Genomic DNA, 16,719 nt, shown 5'->3' with positions numbered 1-16,719 from the left:
TTGTTTCTATTCACTTTTCTGAAGTTTGTTATTTAAAAAACCAAACTGTTTAAGAATACACACATGAGCAGTGCAAAAAGAGGACTACTTTAAGACATCACATTTCAGTATAAAAAAATGTTCAGTTGACTAACAGGATTAAATAATATCAGGGATCAAATGCAGTGATTCATTAATAAAGAGATCATAATTAACTTTCCTATCATAACACTAAACCATTGCTAATATACACACCTCTCGCTACCAGTAAATATCACAACCATGTTTTGTCAGTTATTAGTATTTACAATGTTGATGTTAGTATCTTCTATATCCTCCTCCTCCTCCTCCCCTTCCACCATATGGATCTCCATAGCCGCCTCTGCCACTGTAACCCCCCCTGCCCCCATAGTCTCCCCGTCCTTGGAAACCACCTCCACCTCTACCACCACCACTGAAGCCACCACCTCCTCCTCTGCCACCTCCTCCCCCCCAACCACCCCTCCCACCACCACCACCTCCTCCCCCCCAACCACCCCTCCCACCACCTTCTTGTCTCTTCTGCCAAGGGGGCATTTCAGGAGGTGGTGGCTCAATCTCAGTTGGTCTGCCTCCACGGTCTGGCACTCTCCCCATCAGGACCTGTGTAGAGAAATACACAATGCTTATGTTTAAATAATAATAAGGCTGCTGAAAGGATGTAGAAGTTATCTTGTGGATGAAGAGCACGTGCCTACTCATCACAGGGAATGCAATCCTACCCAGAGTGATCTGTGGGAGTTAGGACTTCCAAGTTATCATCCCATGTCTGCCACAGACTTGCCATGTGACAATAGACAGCCTCTCAGAGTCAGTCTTCCACCAGTACCACCAGCTAGCTACTGCCTAGGGAGGTCAGGTTTAATTGTTTATAGTGAGCGTTGAGATTTTTTTAAATCAAAGGTGCTATATAAGGGCTATCAATGCTCATGGCTCCTTAATCCTTATATTATGATGCTATTTAAATTCAACCAGAATGGCAAACATCGTTCAAATCCCATCAGAAAATACTGCACTGACAGCTACAGTGGGTAGCATATATGATCTGACAAAACTGGTAACCATATGCAACTATAAAATGGTTCATTGCTTTCTTTTCAATCAGGCATTACTGATGCAGTGCAGAGAACTGAAAAAGCAACCAAGTCCATAATGCAATGCTATAGTAGCACCTTCAAGTGAAAAGTGTTATCTTGAGATTCACTTGACATGAACTGATGTACAAAGAAAACATTACTGGGAAAAAATATTCACACAGCATGTTATCATTCTAACATGAAGAGACACTGTACTCTAGTCAAACAACAAGGAGTCTGGTGGCACCTTAAAGACTAACAGATTTATTTGGGCATAAGCTTTTGTGGGTAAAATCCTCACTTCTTCGGTTTTTACCCACGAAAGCTTATGCCCAAATAAATCTGTTAGTCTTTAAGGTGCCACCAGACTCCTTGTTGTTTTTGTAGATACAGACTAACACGGCTACCCCCTGATACTTGTACTCTAGTCAGCTTACATCTAAAACGGTCATGCAGAAAGACATGAGTTTTAGTTACCCAAGTAGCCTGTTGATAATTTTCTTGCTTTCAGAGGTTCCCTCCCAACCCCACACATAATGTATACCAACATGCAAGCTACTCAGATCACGCTCTGTCAAAATAGCATTAACACATATACTGCATACTAAAATAGTATTTACAAAAACAAGGAAGCATGTGTCAAGTAAACCCTTGGATTCCAGTTGGCCACTTACGTGATGTCCTGGGATCACTCTGATGCCAAAGGGACATATCAGTCTTGTTTGACATACAACCCTTGAGTCTAAGGCCTGGTTTACACTGGGGGGAGGAGGAAGGAATCTAAGTTACGCAACTTCAGCTACGTAGCTGAAATCGACGTACTTAGATCTACTCACGGCGGTGTCTTCACTGCGGTGAGTCGACTGCTGCTGCTCCCCCGTCGACTTTACCGGCGCCTCTCGCAGCGGTGGGGTACAGGAGTCGACAGGAGAGCGCTGGGGGTTGATTTATCGCGTCTAGACTAGACGTGATAAATCGACCCCCGCTGGATCGATCGCTGCCCGCCGATCCGACGGCTAGTATGGACATACCCTTACTCTTTCATTACTATTCAGGACACTGCCTGATCCACATCTAATGTCTCCTCGTCTCCAGCTCACTCTCTCGATCTGCCCCTCTCCTGCTGCTTCTCAGTTTCTTGCTCTTTTGACCCACACATACTTCATGATCTCACCAAACCACCCACTTCCCAAGTATTCCAAAGCCAGCTCTCCCCTAAGTCTGCCTGTGTCCAACCTGCAATACCCATTCCTTTCAACTGGCCGCTGCACCCTGCAACTACTACCTTACTCCATTTGCACCCCATCCCATCTGCTTCTACTTTCCAAACCCTCAGCAATCTGCCCCCTTTCCTCCACCCATCACTGCAATTCACATCAAATAGGAATCCTCAGCAAGATTCCAACTTACCCCTAAAATAAATAAGAAATATGGGAACTGTAGTGGTGATTATGTATTCCTTCTAAGGAGGCTTTGGAAGTTTGTAGATAGGTGGTTAAGAAGTAATTTGTTTCATCTTCATTTGAGTAATTATGAAAAAAATTATAACAAACTAATAACAATGTTTGCAGTTTTTGAGTTTCATCATTCATATGTCGCTATCACATTTACATAGGTAAACCACAATATATATATATTTTAATTTTGTAGTAAGAATTTCATTCCCATAGACGCCTGTTGTGCCTAGTTTCAACAAAAAGTTTTAAATTTATCAATGAGTTATAAATCTCAGAACATTGGGCCATAATGAAAACTGTTTTAAATCCTTAGCTGTTATGGTATGCATAATATTCCTGTGATGGAAGGAATTACAAAAACCTGATATTTAGTAGCTAAGGCCTTCATCCTAGAAGCACTTATGCATATGCTTAACTTCAGACAAATGTAAAGTTAAGCATGTGCATAATTGGGGCCCATTGTTGTAAATAAAGTACCAAGAATTAATAATGCATTTGGACATAAGACTACTACATTTAGCTATAAGTCCTGAAATAGACTATAAACCCCATGGAGATCCCTTTACAGCTTTGGGGCTTTACACTGTTAAACACTTGTCACTACTAAAATGAACCAACGATCTATCAACAATAAATATGTACAAAAATAATATTCCCCAGACAATCTGATTTCTAATTAGGCAGCAGAATTAGATGTTACAAAAGAAATTGGTGGAAACAAACTGTCAGAAATAAACAACAAAGTCATTTTAAACAGGAGGCAGGTGGGGGAACCATCCAAAGCTGGATTTAGCAAGGTATAAAAAAATTAAATATGAATAGTTTCAATAGCAAGCTATTTTCTGATTAAAGTTCATGTCATTTTATGATTTTGGTGAGCAGTTAAAAAGTTAGAATCTTTTTTCCATTACGATTTCATCACAGAGTATAGTATATGGTCCGAATAACTCATTTGCAAGTAATTATGACCATAATATTTCTTAATCATGGAGACCACTTTCATTAAATAGTTACACAAATTGTGAAAAGCATATTTATTCTCAACTGTGATTTCAAAATATCTGACAATTTACACTGATCAGACAAGCGCCTCAATAATATTAAGCCTCAGTTCCTCACAGTCCCAATTTCAAATTCTGTTGGTTGAGCAATCTGGAAATTCACTTCATTTCACTAGTTCATAAAAAGAATCATCTCAACAAAGTTTCTCCTACTCAAGAAACAATGTACACTAACATCTCTTGTGACTTGAGTCCCTGTTAGTGAAGCTACAATGAGCACTGATGACCAATGACAAATTCAGTTTTTCTCTGAGGTCCTCCTTGCAAGAAAATGTTTGGATGCTCTTCAGATTGCTCAAGATTCCTTGCAGGGCTGTGCAAATCCACTTTGACAGTCTCTACTGACTAGAAGATTTTGAAGCAAACCTAGGGAATCAACAAGTGATATCTGATCGTTTTTTTCTTGAAGTATCCAGGCTTGCCATTTCTACAATGGGTTTCTTCTGCTCTGTAGCTTCAAAAAAGCAGGACCACACCTGTTAGCTTCCAGGGAAGGCTAGGCTGCCCCTTTGAGAAATCTGCCCAGTGAAGCTGCTTCCAAAATTGGAAAATGTATAAGGATTCTTATGAGAGACAAGGTGGGTGAGATAATATCTTTTGTTGGACCAACTTCTGTCGGTGCAAGAAACAAGCTTTCGAGTTTACATAGAGCTCTTCTTCAGGTCTGGAAAACTTACTCAGGCCAGGTCTACATTTCAGACCTATATCGGTATGACTACGTCACTCAGGGGCGTGAAAAATCAACACCCCTGAGCAACATAGTTATACTGACCTAACCCCCGTGTAGATAGCACTATGGGAGAGCGTCTCCTGTTGACATAGCTACCAGCTCTCGGAGAGGTGGATTAACAATGCCAATGGGAGAAACTCTCCCGTCAGCATGGTAATGTCTTCACTAAGGGTATGTCTACACTACCCGCCGTATCGGCGGGTAGTGATCGATCTATCGGGGATTGATTTATCGCGTATAGTGTAGACACGATAAATCGATCCCCGATCGCTCTGCCGTCGACTCCGGAACTCCACCACGGCGAGAGGCGGAAGTGATTCTAAGTCGATCCAAGATACGTCGACTTCAGCTGCGCTATTCTCGTAGCTGAAGTTGCGTATCTTAGATCGATTCCCCCCCCCCCCCAGTGTAGACCAGGCCTAAAGCACTACAGCAGCTCAGCTGCACACCACTGCAGCACTGTACGTGAAGACAAGCCCTGAGTAAGTTTCCCAGAGCTGAAGAAGAGCTCTTTGTAAATTCAAAAGCTTGTTTCTTGCACCGACAGAAGTTGGTCCAAAAAAAGATATTACCTCACCCACCTTGTTTCTCTAATATCCTGGGATCGAGACGGATACAACAACACTGCACACAACTAAGGATTCTTGTGACATTTATGGCCATTTCCTGCAATATTCTGGAAAAATCTTATTGAATTAAGTTTAACCCCATGGAGATCCCTTTACAGCTTTGGGGCTTTACACTGTTAAACACTTGTCACTACTAAAATGAACCAACGATCTATCAACAATAAATATGTACAAAAATAATATTCCCCAGACAATCTGATTTCTAATTAGGCAGCAGAATTAGATGTTACAAAAGAAATTGGTGGAAACAAACTGTCAGAAATAAACAACAAAGTCATTTTAAACAGGAGGCAGGTGGGGGAACCATCCAAAGCTGGATTTAGCAAGGTATAAAAAAATTAAATATGAATAGTTTCAATAGCAAGCTATTTTCTGATTAAAGTTCATGTCATTTTATGATTTTGGTGAGCAGTTAAAAAGTTAGAATCTTTTTTCCATTACGATTTCATCACAGAGTATAGTATATGGTCCGAATAACTCATTTGCAAGTAATTATGACCATAATATTTCTTAATCATGGAGACCACTTTCATTAAATAGTTACACAAATTGTGAAAAGCATATTTATTCTCAACTGTGATTTCAAAATATCTGACAATTTACACTGATCAGACAAGCGCCTCAATAATATTAAGCCTCAGTTCCTCACAGTCCCAATTTCAAATTCTGTTGGTTGAGCAATCTGGAAATTCACTTCATTTCACTAGTTCATAAAAAGAATCATCTCAACAAAGTTTCTCCTACTCAAGAAACAATGTACACTAACATCTCTTGTGACTTGAGTCCCTGTTAGTGAAGCTACAATGAGCACTGATGACCAATGACAAATTCAGTTTTTCTCTGAGGTCCTCCTTGCAAGAAAATGTTTGGATGCTCTTCAGATTGCTCAAGATTCCTTGCAGGGCTGTGCAAATCCACTTTGACAGTCTCTACTGACTAGAAGATTTTGAAGCAAACCTAGGGAATCAAAAAGTGATATCTGATCGTTTTTTTCTTGAAGTATCCAGGCTTGCCATTTCTACAATGGGTTTCTTCTGCTCTGTAGCTTCAAAAAAGCAGGACCACACCTGTTAGCTTCCAGGGAAGGCTAGGCTGCCCATTTGAGAAATCTGCCCAGTGAAGCTGCTTCCGAAATTGGAAAATGTATAAGGATTCTTATGAGAGACAAGGTGGGTGAGATAATATCTTTTGTTGGACCAACTTCTGTCGGTGCGAGAAACAAGCTTTCGAGTTTACATAGAGCTCTTCTTCAGGTCTGGAAAACTTACTCAGGCCAGGTCTACATTTCAGACCTATATCGGTATGACTACGTCACTCAGGGGCGTGAAAAATCAACACCCCTGAGCAACATAGTTATACTGACCTAACCCCCGTGTAGATAGCACTATGGGAGAGCGTCTCCTGTTGACATAGCTACCAGCTCTCGGAGAGGTGGATTAACAATGCCAATGGGAGAAACTCTCCCGTCAGCATGGTAATGTCTTCACTAAGGGTATGTCTACACTACCCGCCGTATCGGCGGGTAGCGATCGATCTATCGGGGATTGATTTATCGCGTATAGTGTAGACACGATAAATCGATCCCCGATCGCTCTGCCGTCGACTCCGGAATTCCACCACGGCGAGAGGCGGAAGTGATTCTAAGTCGATCCAAGATACGTCGACTTCAGCTACGCTATTCTCGTAGCTGAAGTTGCGTATCTTAGATCGATTCCCCCCCCCCCAGTGTAGACCAGGCCTAAAGCACTACAGCAGCTCAGCTGCACACCACTGCAGCACTGTACGTGAAGACAAGCCCTGAGTAAGTTTCCCAGAGCTGAAGAAGAGCTCTTTGTAAATTCAAAAGCTTGTTTCTTGCACCGACAGAAGTTGGTCCAAAAAAAGATATTACCTCACCCACCTTGTTTCTCTAATATCCTGGGATCGAGACGGATACAACAACACTGCATACAACTAAGGATTCTTGTGACATTTATGGCCATTTCCTGCAATATTCTGGAAAAATCTTATTGAATTAAGTTTAAGTACTTTGTATTAAAAATGCAACTGTTTATGTATTACTGTGGGGCTGTATGGAACGTCTTTAGGAGGATGATAGGATTAAGGTGATCTCTAGGAAGTACCGTGAGCTTCAAAAAACTATGCAGAACAATGTAGCAAACATGAGTGATCTTTTGGGACAATACGTCTGAAGTGGAATTCCTAGGAAATACTTGGAGGAAGGGATTGTAAACTCCCATCTCCATATTCAGCCTTTGAAACTTCACCTTGAGGGACCTTTGGTCTGCTGCTCATCTGTTAGGTGAGGACAGTTCAAAGACAAAAGAGACACATGAAGTCGTCTGTGCAACAAGGTGGATCCTGGCAAGTTGATACTATGGACCCTGCTGTCCACTTCCTGACTCCCGGCTTCATCCCCAGTTCCTGCCTTCAATGCTGCCCTGTTTCTGGCTCCTGTCCCTTGTCTTGTTCCAGTCCCTGAACCCTGTCGGCCTGGTGACTGACTGCTCCGGCTCAGACCCTAGACTATGGCTCTGACATCCAACTCAGCAGTGTCCCTTGGCTTCAGCTCCTGTTTCTTGTATGACCCCAGTTCCCACTTTTGGCTCAGACACCTGGCTCCTGATTCTGGACCTACCCCTTGGCCTCAGGTTCCCGAACACCAGGCCAAACCACCCGCAACTCGGTCGCTGGTACTGTTTTTTTACAGACCCTGTGTCATGATCGGAATGTGGGCAGTCTGACCTAGTGGTCGGAGCAGGAGTCAGATGCCAGGAGGTCAGAGTCCAAGACAGGCCAAAGGGCAGACCGAGTGTCAGGCATCAGGAGGCAAGCAAGGTCAGGTTACCAGGAGATTGGGTTCAGGCGCCAGATTAAAGACATCAATTGGAGAGCGAGGTCAAGGATGAACTAGGGTCGGAAGCTGGAGTCTAGGGTCTACTGTTAGCTGAGTCTGGAGCAGAAGCAGGCAGGCAGTCTGTGTTGTTGCTCAGACTGTTCCTCACCATGGCTTCCTGGTTTACATACTGGTATCAGCCAATCAGTGGGCTGTGAGGGGCTGCCAATCAGTCCCTGTGGGGCGCTACTTCCTGCTGAGCCTAGCTTTGTAAGGTCCTCCCAGGGATTCCTAGCCTAAGCCTCTATATTCCTGGGGGAATTCTGCACCAAAAAATTAAAAATTCTGCACACAATATTTTAATATTATGAAAAATTCTGCATATTTTGTCAAAACACCACAATATAATCACACCAATTTTGATTATTTTGGTCATTTATTTCAAAATACTTGTCAGCAAGAACATCTGTAACAATACAGACAAGAAAAAAGATTCAGGAATTTTTTTTTGACAAATAGATTCCTTATTAGGCATATTAATACAGAACTCTGAGTAGTAATTCATTTAAACTACAATACAGAAAAACCGGTTACTCACCTCTTGTAACTGTTGTTCTTTGAGATGTGTTGCTCATATCCATTCCAATTAGATGTGCGCATGGCGCGTGCACCGCCGTCGGAAAGTTTTTCCCCTAGCAGCATCCGTCGGGTCGGCTGTGGAGTCCTCCTGGAGTGGCACCTCCATGGCACTCAATATCTGATCCTGCCAACCCGGCGCCCCCTCAGTACCTTCTTGCCGGCTACTCTGACAGAGGGGAAGGGGAGCGGGTTTGGAATGGATATGAGTAACACATCTCGAAGAACAACAGTTACAAGAGGTGAGTAATCGTTTTTTCTTCTTCGAGTGATTGCTCATATCGATTCTAATTAGGTGACTCCCAAGCCTTACCTAGGCAGTGGGGTTGGAGATAGGGAATGCTGATTGTAGCACCGAAGGCCGCATCATCCCTGGCATGCCGGACAATGGCGTAGTGCAAGGTGAAGGTATGCACCGAGGACCAAGTTGCCGCCCTGCAGATTTCTTGGATCAGCATCTGGGCCAGGAAAAGCAGTGACGAGGCCTGGGCTCAAGTGGAGTGTGCGGTAAGAGCTGGGGTCGGCACCCCTGCTAGTTCATAGCAAGTGCGGATGCAGGACGTGATCCAGGAGGATATTCTTTGAGAGGAGATCCGGTCCGCCACCGTTACGAATAGCTGGGTCGACTTCCTGAACGGCTCATTGCACTTGATGTAGAAAGCTAGGGCTCTGTGGACATCGAGGGAATGCAGCCACTGTTCCTGGGGACCAGCATGAGGTTTCGGGTAAAAGACAGTTAGGAAAATGTCCTGGCTGGTGTGAAAGTTCGACACCATCTTGGGGAGCAAGGCCAGGTGTGGTCTGAGTTGCACCTTATCCCTGTGGAAGACCATGTAAGGCGGTTCCGAGGTGAGGACCTTCAAGCTTGGAGACGTGTCTCGTGGACATAATGGCGACCAGAAAGGCTGTCTTCCAGGAGAGATACAGGAGGGAGCACGTGGCCAGCAGTTCGAACGGGGGCCCCCCAAGAGCCTCGAAAGGACCAGGTTAAGATCCCACGCAGGGATAGGCTGACAGATCTGAGGGTATAGACGGTCCAAGCCTTTGAGAAAGCGACCAACCATAGGGTTGGCGAAGACAGAGTGGCCAGACATGCCTGGGTGGAAGGCCGAGATGGCAACAAGGTGAACCCTTATGGAGGACGCCTCCAGGCCTTGCTGATTCAGGTGCAGGAGGTACTCCAAAATGAGGGGTACCGGTGCCTGTACAGGGGGTGTGCGGCGCTGGTCACACCAACACGAAAATCTTTTCCACTTTGCCAGATATGTGGCTCTAGTAGAGGGCTTCCTGCTGCCTAGTAAGACCTCTCTTACTTGGTCCGAACACAGAAGCTCCATGGGGTTCAGCCATGCGGCTTCCAGGTGGAGGGACCATATGTCAGGATGGCAGAGGCGACCGTGGTCCTGAGTGAGTAGGTCAGGGAGGAGAGGCAACGTGATCAGTACATCCACTGACAGCTCCAGCCACGTGGTGCACCAGTGCTGGCGAGGCCACGCCAGAGCTATCAGAATCACCTTTGCCCCCCGTGGATTCTGAGTAGGACTTTGTGCATGAGAGGGAACGGAGGAAAGGCGTAGAGCAGGCGACCTGTCCAGAGTAGCAGGAATGCGTCCGTGAGGGAGCCCGGGCTGCGACCCTGGAAGGAGCAGAACACTGGGCACTTCCTGTTGCATTGGGTGGCAAACAGGTCGACCTGGGGAAACCTCCATCTTTGGAAGATGGGGTGTGCGACATCCGGCCAGAGAGACCACTCGTGCATATGGAAGGACCTGCTGAGGCGGTCTGCCAGCGTGTTCTGAATCCCTGGAAGAAAGGACGTTACCAGGTGAATAGAGTTGGCTATGCAGAACTCCCAGTCGAATGGCTTCCTGTCAGAGGGGGGAGGAACAAGCCCCCCCTTGCTTGTTGATGTATAACATGGCCTGGTGTAGTCCGTTAGAACCGCCATGCAGCGACCTTGCAGTTGGGCCTGGAAGGCTTGGCAAGTAAGGCGCACCGCCATTAGCTCCCTGATGTTGATATAGAGGGAGAGCTCGTTCTGTGACCACAGGCCCTGAGTCTGAAGGTTCCCCAGATGTGCCCCTCACCCCATAGCTGATGCGTCCATAACCAGAGACAAGGAAGGCTGGGGGCTGTGGAAGGGAACTCCCCCGCACACCGCTCGGGGGACGAGCCACCAGCGGAGGGAGGCAAGGACCTGTTCCGGCACCGTGACCACTGAATTCAAGCTGTTGCGCCTCAGACAGTAGTCCGAGGCAAGCCATGCCTGCAACGGCCTGAGCCGGAGCCTGGCGTGCCGGGTCACGTACGTGCAAGAGGCCATGCTTTACCATGAATTTGTTAAGCTCGTGCAGGTCCAGAATGGGCCGGAGGCCCCCTTTGGCCTTGGGGATTAGGAAATATCAGGAGTAGAACCCTTTGCCCCTTAGCTCCCATGGAACCTCCTCCACTGCAAGGAGCGCGTGAACCTCCTGAATAAGGAGTTGCTTGTGAGAGAGGTCCCTGAAGAGGGACGGGGAAGGAGGGTGGGAGGGCGGGTAGGAACAGAATTGGACAGAGTATCCTGTTTCCACCATGTGAAGGACCCAGCGGTCCGAGGTTATTTGGGACCATGCACAGTGGAAGTGGGATAAACGATTCAAAAAGGGTGGGGAAGAATCCGGGGTTAAGTCCGGTACGCCGTCCTCGGGCCTCCCTTCAAAAGGCCTGCTTGGAACCCAACGATGGTTTGGTCGGGCCCTGGCCTTGTCCCAATGGGTGGTTGGAGGGCTTCCTTCTGCCATTCCATCCCCTCCACCTGTAGAAGTTCTGCTTTGGCCGAGGATAGTAGCATTGTTGCAGCTGCTGGGGCTTGAAGTGCTTCCTTTGAGGGCACGAAGTACTTGAGTTCGACCCCCTTGGCCGTAGGGGGAATGGAGCCTGGGGTCTGCCAGATGGTTTTGGCATTGGCCTGAATGGTCTTGATGAAGGCCAGGGCCACCCTCGATGGACCTTCCGGGGCCAAAATGTCTACCACCAGGTCCTCCAATTCCACCACTTCCTCAGCGCAGGCCCATGTTGCGCGCCACCCTGCGCAGAAGGTCCTGGTGGGCATGGCTGTCTATGGGGGCGGCCCAGAAACGGAGGTGCCTGCTACAGCCTCGTCAGGGGAGGACGACGAAGAGGCCAAGGGGGGAAGGGGTCATCTCGACCTTCCTGCACCACGGGAGCTCAATGCCCTGTATCGCTGACTGCCTCAGGCTCAGACACCGGAGTTGGAAGGGGTCCCCAGGGGGGAGGGGGCACGACGTCTCCTCCGCACCCCTATGAGTAGGCCGACTGGCCGAGGCCTCTGGCACCCTCGGTTCAGATGTGGCCGAGCAGGAAACTCCAGACTGTGCACCATGGGCCTGGTGGTACGCCCACTGGGTCCAAAATGGCCACTGAGTGGGTCCCTGCCAGTGCGCCTGCCATGGCTCAGCCCCCACATCATGGCGTCCATGGTCTGACCAGCACCAGTCCCGCTCCGAATACCGAGACCCCATCTCTGAGCCCAAGGAATGGGATCGGGACCGCGAGGGCCAGGGCGGTGCAGAGCGGACCTGCTCCAGCGAACGGCGCTGAGAAGCTGGAGAGCAGCATCGCGAGGCTGGGGAGTGGTGTCATGACCTGGAGTGGTGCTGGGATCTGGAGTGGTGCCGGGACCTGGAGCGGTGCCGAGATGGTGAACGGTATTGTGACCGGTGCTGAGTTCAGGACCTGCTCCATGAAGGTCGTACGGAGCAGCGCCGCGATTGGGAGCAATGACGCGATCGGGAGCCGTGCCATGAGTCCGACCAGCGCTGTGAGTGCGACCAGCGCCGCAATGAAGAGCGGTGCCAGGACTCCGAGCAGTGCCGAGGTTCGACCAACGGTGCCAAGGTTCAACCAACGGTCAGATCAATGCTGGCTTGCCTCGAGACGGTGCCACATGCTGAGGCACCGCAGGCTTGGCACGGACAATAGAAGACCTATGTGCCGTCATGGCGATGAGGTCCCTCGCAGCCAAAAGGTGTCCGGGGTGGACAGCAGCTGTACTTCCACAATGCTGTGGGTCAGGGAGTCCAACGGCACCAGACTGAATGGCTCCCCTTGCGGGGCTGAAGTCGACAGTGCCACGTCCACAGCCTTTGCCCCCGGGTGCTCCTCTCTGGAACGCGTCCCATTGGCTGGCTCCAGTGGGGTGGGCCTCTGCGTAGGAGAGCCACTCTTCTCCTGCTTCCGGTGCCACTTCGGTGTCGGAGCGGTGCCAGGTCGATGCCACCAGTTTCGGCCAGAGTCCATCTGCAGTGCTGCTTCCACCACTGCCGCCGGTGCCTGGCGCAGCGAAGAACCCGGTGCCTGGTCCTGCCGTGCCGAAGGAGGCTGGGGTCTAAATGCCGGCTCCATAAGGAGCTGCTTAAGACGAAAGTTCCACTCCTTTTTGGTCCTAGGACAAAACCTTGCAGATCCTGCACTTTTCAGCTTGGTGAGCCTCCTCCAGATACTTCAGACAAGAATCATGGGGGTCGCCTGTTGGCATGGGCTTGTTGCAGGGTTCGAATCCCAGGGATTTGGGCATGAGCGCCCTCCCAAGGAAAAGCATTCAGAGTGGAGGGAAACCCCCCCAACCCAACTGCTACTAACTACAACAAAAAACAAAAAAGAAACTACAAGAAAGAACAAGAATTAGAATCAAGCTAGGGAAATGTGGAAAACTTGCTAAGCAAGACGCCACAGTTCCAACGACCATCATGGGTGGTAAGAAGGAACTGAGGGAGCGCCGGGTTGGCAGGGTCATATATTGAGCAGCACTCCAGGGAGCTCCACAGCCAACTCGACGGATGCTGCTAGGGGAAAAACTTTCCGACGGCCGTGCACGCGCACATCTAATTGGAATCAATATGAGCAATCACTCAAAGAAGAAACGTATTTCCCGCACACCTCAGAAACAGTGCAAAGGCTTATGGGAGTCAGTGGTAGCAGAGGAACTGAGGGTAAGGGAAGTAATTGCTGGGAATGAACCTGAAGGATTGCTGGGTGTAGGTAGAAGAAGTATGAAACAGGGGTTTGGTTTGGTTTATTTTTTTTTTGTGGGGGGGTTGTTAGGGAGCCTCCCCCATGCAGACTCTGGCTGATCCCTAGCCTCTCCATTCAGTCAGGCACATCTGCCCCTGTCCCCGTAAGTCCTTGCACCCTCACTCAGCCACCCCTTTCTCCCTGTCCCCATGTGTCCCCTGCATGCCCACTTAGCTACCCCCTCTTCCCCCCATCCCCATGTGTTCCTGCACCCCCTTCCCTCATGTGGCCCGGCACCCCCACTCCCATTCAGCCCGTCTCAATGCTGTCACCCCACTAGCTCCTGTGCCTCCATCCCAATCTATCCCACCCTGACTAGCCCTTCTGAATCCCAGTCTGTGTGACACCCCCCGCCCCCCCAGAAACCCAGCCTGCCCCGCATTGTGTTCCCCCCCCCCCCCCCAGACTCCCTCACCTGGCCCCGCAGGCAGGGCACTGTGAGGAATGCAGCCTCTCCATGGCTGGCTGAGCCAGTCCGTGAGCCAGCTGCCCTCTGTTCTGGTGCCACAGCAGCCCTTGATGGGTGAAAAGTTTAACTGCAGCGCCTCTCCGGCAGAATGTATTTTCTCCGGAGGAAAAAAAAAATCTGCAGGGGACATGAATTCTGCACGCATGCCGTATTCCCCCAGGAATAGCCTCTAGTAGTGATGCAGAGGTGTCAGCAGCCCATGAGCTCCATGGTCCCAGATTCTAGCCCTCCAGACTCTTGCACATTAACAGTGTTTAGCTTTGGGGGAAAAAATGGTAAATTTATCGTCTGATGTGAAACTCGGACACTATACTTTGGGTCAGGTCTAAGGAACAGTTTATTCCTATGCAAAATGGTAAATGGCAGGTCTGCCATCAATACATGCAATTCACTCACCCTTCTAGCAGATGTTACAGAAATAATAAACAATATTAACAGATAAAGAAAAAAGACTCTTGGTAAGGTTTCAAAAGGCAGCTTCATAAGCACAGACAAAACTTAAGATCCCATGCTGCAACAGTATCTCCCAAGAAAGAATACCTGTTACATAACCCCTTAAAGCACTTTTTAACTGCACCATGCACAAATAATGATCTACCATCCATAAAGACAAAATAAGCTGACAGAGCCACCAAGTGGATTCAGAGAGGAATCAGATAACCCTTCAGGCTTTAGATACATCAAATATTCCAAAACACAAAGAACAGAAGCAGCTACTGCAACTCAAATTTACACAGCATTATAAGAGACAAACCAAGCCCCCTGCAAGTGACAACATTTTCTTGCAGAATGCTTTCTAAAGGTAAGCAATAATTCTGAACCATTACTGAATAGGATTGGTCTAACACTAGTCAGAGTCTGACAAGCCAGGCCCTCAGATGAAGAGACTGAGGATACGGATGAAGAATTCTGCCACACTATTGCAACAACAGGTACAAAGACAAGGGAAGCAGTCAGAACACTCCTCCTGACAGCTGAAGCAGGACTATATCCATATACCATTTATCCTTGCCAAGCCATGTGACTCAAATTAACCTTGCCTTGTCCTATCTTATGTTCTTCACTACCTTCTGAATTAATAGAAAGGTGGTGGGGGTAGGAGGGAAGTACAGAAAAAGCTTTGCTATCTGGCACTTTGGAGGAATGGGGGGTGCTGGTTAGTTAAAAATTCCAGTTAACTAGGAATTATACTTACTAATGGGTTGGAGCGTGGGAAGGAGTGTGGGCCGTGGGCTCTAGGAGGGAGTTTGACCGCGGGAGGGAGCTTAGGGCAGGGGGTTTGGGTGCAGGAGGGGTTTCAGGGTGCCAGATCCTGGCGGTGCTCACCTCAGGCGGCTCCCTGCAAGCAGCGACATGTCCCTGCTGCTCCTAGGCGGAGGCGTGGCCAGGGGGGCTCTGCACACTTCCTCCGCCCACAGGCACCGGCCCCGCAGCTCCCATTGGCTGCGGTTCCTGGCCAATGGGAGCTGCGGAGCCAGTGCTCGGGGCAGGAGCAGTGCACAGAGCCCCCTTGGCCATTCCTCCACCTAGGAGCAGCAGTGACATGTCGCCGCTTGCTGTGCTCTCAGCAATGCTAACCAGAGCCACCAGGGTCCCTTTTAGACTGGGCATTCCAGTCGAAAACTGGACACCAGGCAACCCTATTGAAAATTTGTATTGGGATCAGAAATGCCGGTTTCTAAAGCTTTCCGGTTGGTAAAGTGCCGAATAACACAGCTTTTACTGTATACAGAAGCCACTTTCCCCAGTGCACTAGGAAAGTATGAGATGGACAAAAGAAATGACACTTCTGTGACGTTATCTGATTAAAATATGACCATGTAGATCACTGTTGCCACCACTGTTATATAATCACAACAAATCTTATACAAAGAATGTCAAGTAAGGGGTCTATGCAAAAGTTATGATTTGCTGAATATGATTATCCTATTTGTATGCATGTATCGTTTTTGTATTTGAAGTTATGAGTATTGGCTCTATACATGTATTTCAAATGTGTTTGCTTCTGGGTAGCACCCACAAAGAATTTAGCCAGCACACTGCGAAGGAACTATTTAAGTTGAATGGCCCATCAAAGAACACTTAACTCACAATGGAAGATGCCTATCTACACTTAATGGACTTTCTTGTGAACGTTCTAACTGTAGTATGGGTAATGGCCTGTGCTACACCAACCTCCTTATTGAGCTTGCAGGAACAAACCATCCTGATGTGTAGAAACAATAGTAAATATGGCAGGCGACCAGCTTGGCTTAACAGTGAAATCCTTGCTGATCTAAAACACAAACAAGAAGCTTACAAGAAGTGGAAGACTGGACAAATGACCAGAGAGTATAAAAATATTGCTCAGGCATGCAGGAGTGAAATCAGGAAGGCCAAATCACACTTGGAGTTGCAGCTAGCAAGAGATGTTAAGAGTAACAAGAAGGGTTTCTTCAGGTATGTTAGCAACAAGAAGAAAGTCAAGGAAAGTGTGGGCCCCCTTACTGAATGAGGGAGACAACCTAGTGACAGAGGATGTGGAAAAAGCTAATGTACTCAATGCTTTTTTTTTGGCTCTGTCTTCACAAACAATGTCAGCTCCCAGACTACTGCACTGGGCAGCACAGCATGAGGAGGTAGTGATCAGCCCTCTGTGGAGAAAGAAGTGGTTCAGGACTATTTAGAAAAGCTGGACAAGCACAAGTCCATGGGGCCAAATGCACTGCATCTGAGGATGCTAAAGGAGGTA

The 16,719-nt window shown here is 47.9% G+C and overlaps 1 protein-coding gene across 1 annotated transcript in view; it reads right to left on the bottom strand.

Annotated features, from left to right (window-relative positions):
- Positions 1–297: 297 nt before the first annotated feature.
- The window catches only part of FAM98B (family with sequence similarity 98 member B), a 50,416-nt gene continuing 33,994 nt past the window's right edge, over positions 298–16,719 (bottom strand). Inside the window, exon 8 of the mRNA XM_065403737.1 lies at positions 298–621. Coding sequence (XP_065259809.1) covers positions 298–621 — 324 coding nt within the window. The remainder of the gene's footprint in view (positions 622–16,719) is intronic.

The sequence above is a fragment of the Emys orbicularis genome, chromosome 4 (genome assembly GCF_028017835.1).
Source record: "Emys orbicularis isolate rEmyOrb1 chromosome 4, rEmyOrb1.hap1, whole genome shotgun sequence".
Lineage (NCBI taxonomy): Eukaryota > Metazoa > Chordata > Testudines > Emydidae > Emys > Emys orbicularis.
Note: the sequence above shows the minus strand (reverse complement) of the source record. Positions and strands in the feature narration are given on the sequence as shown.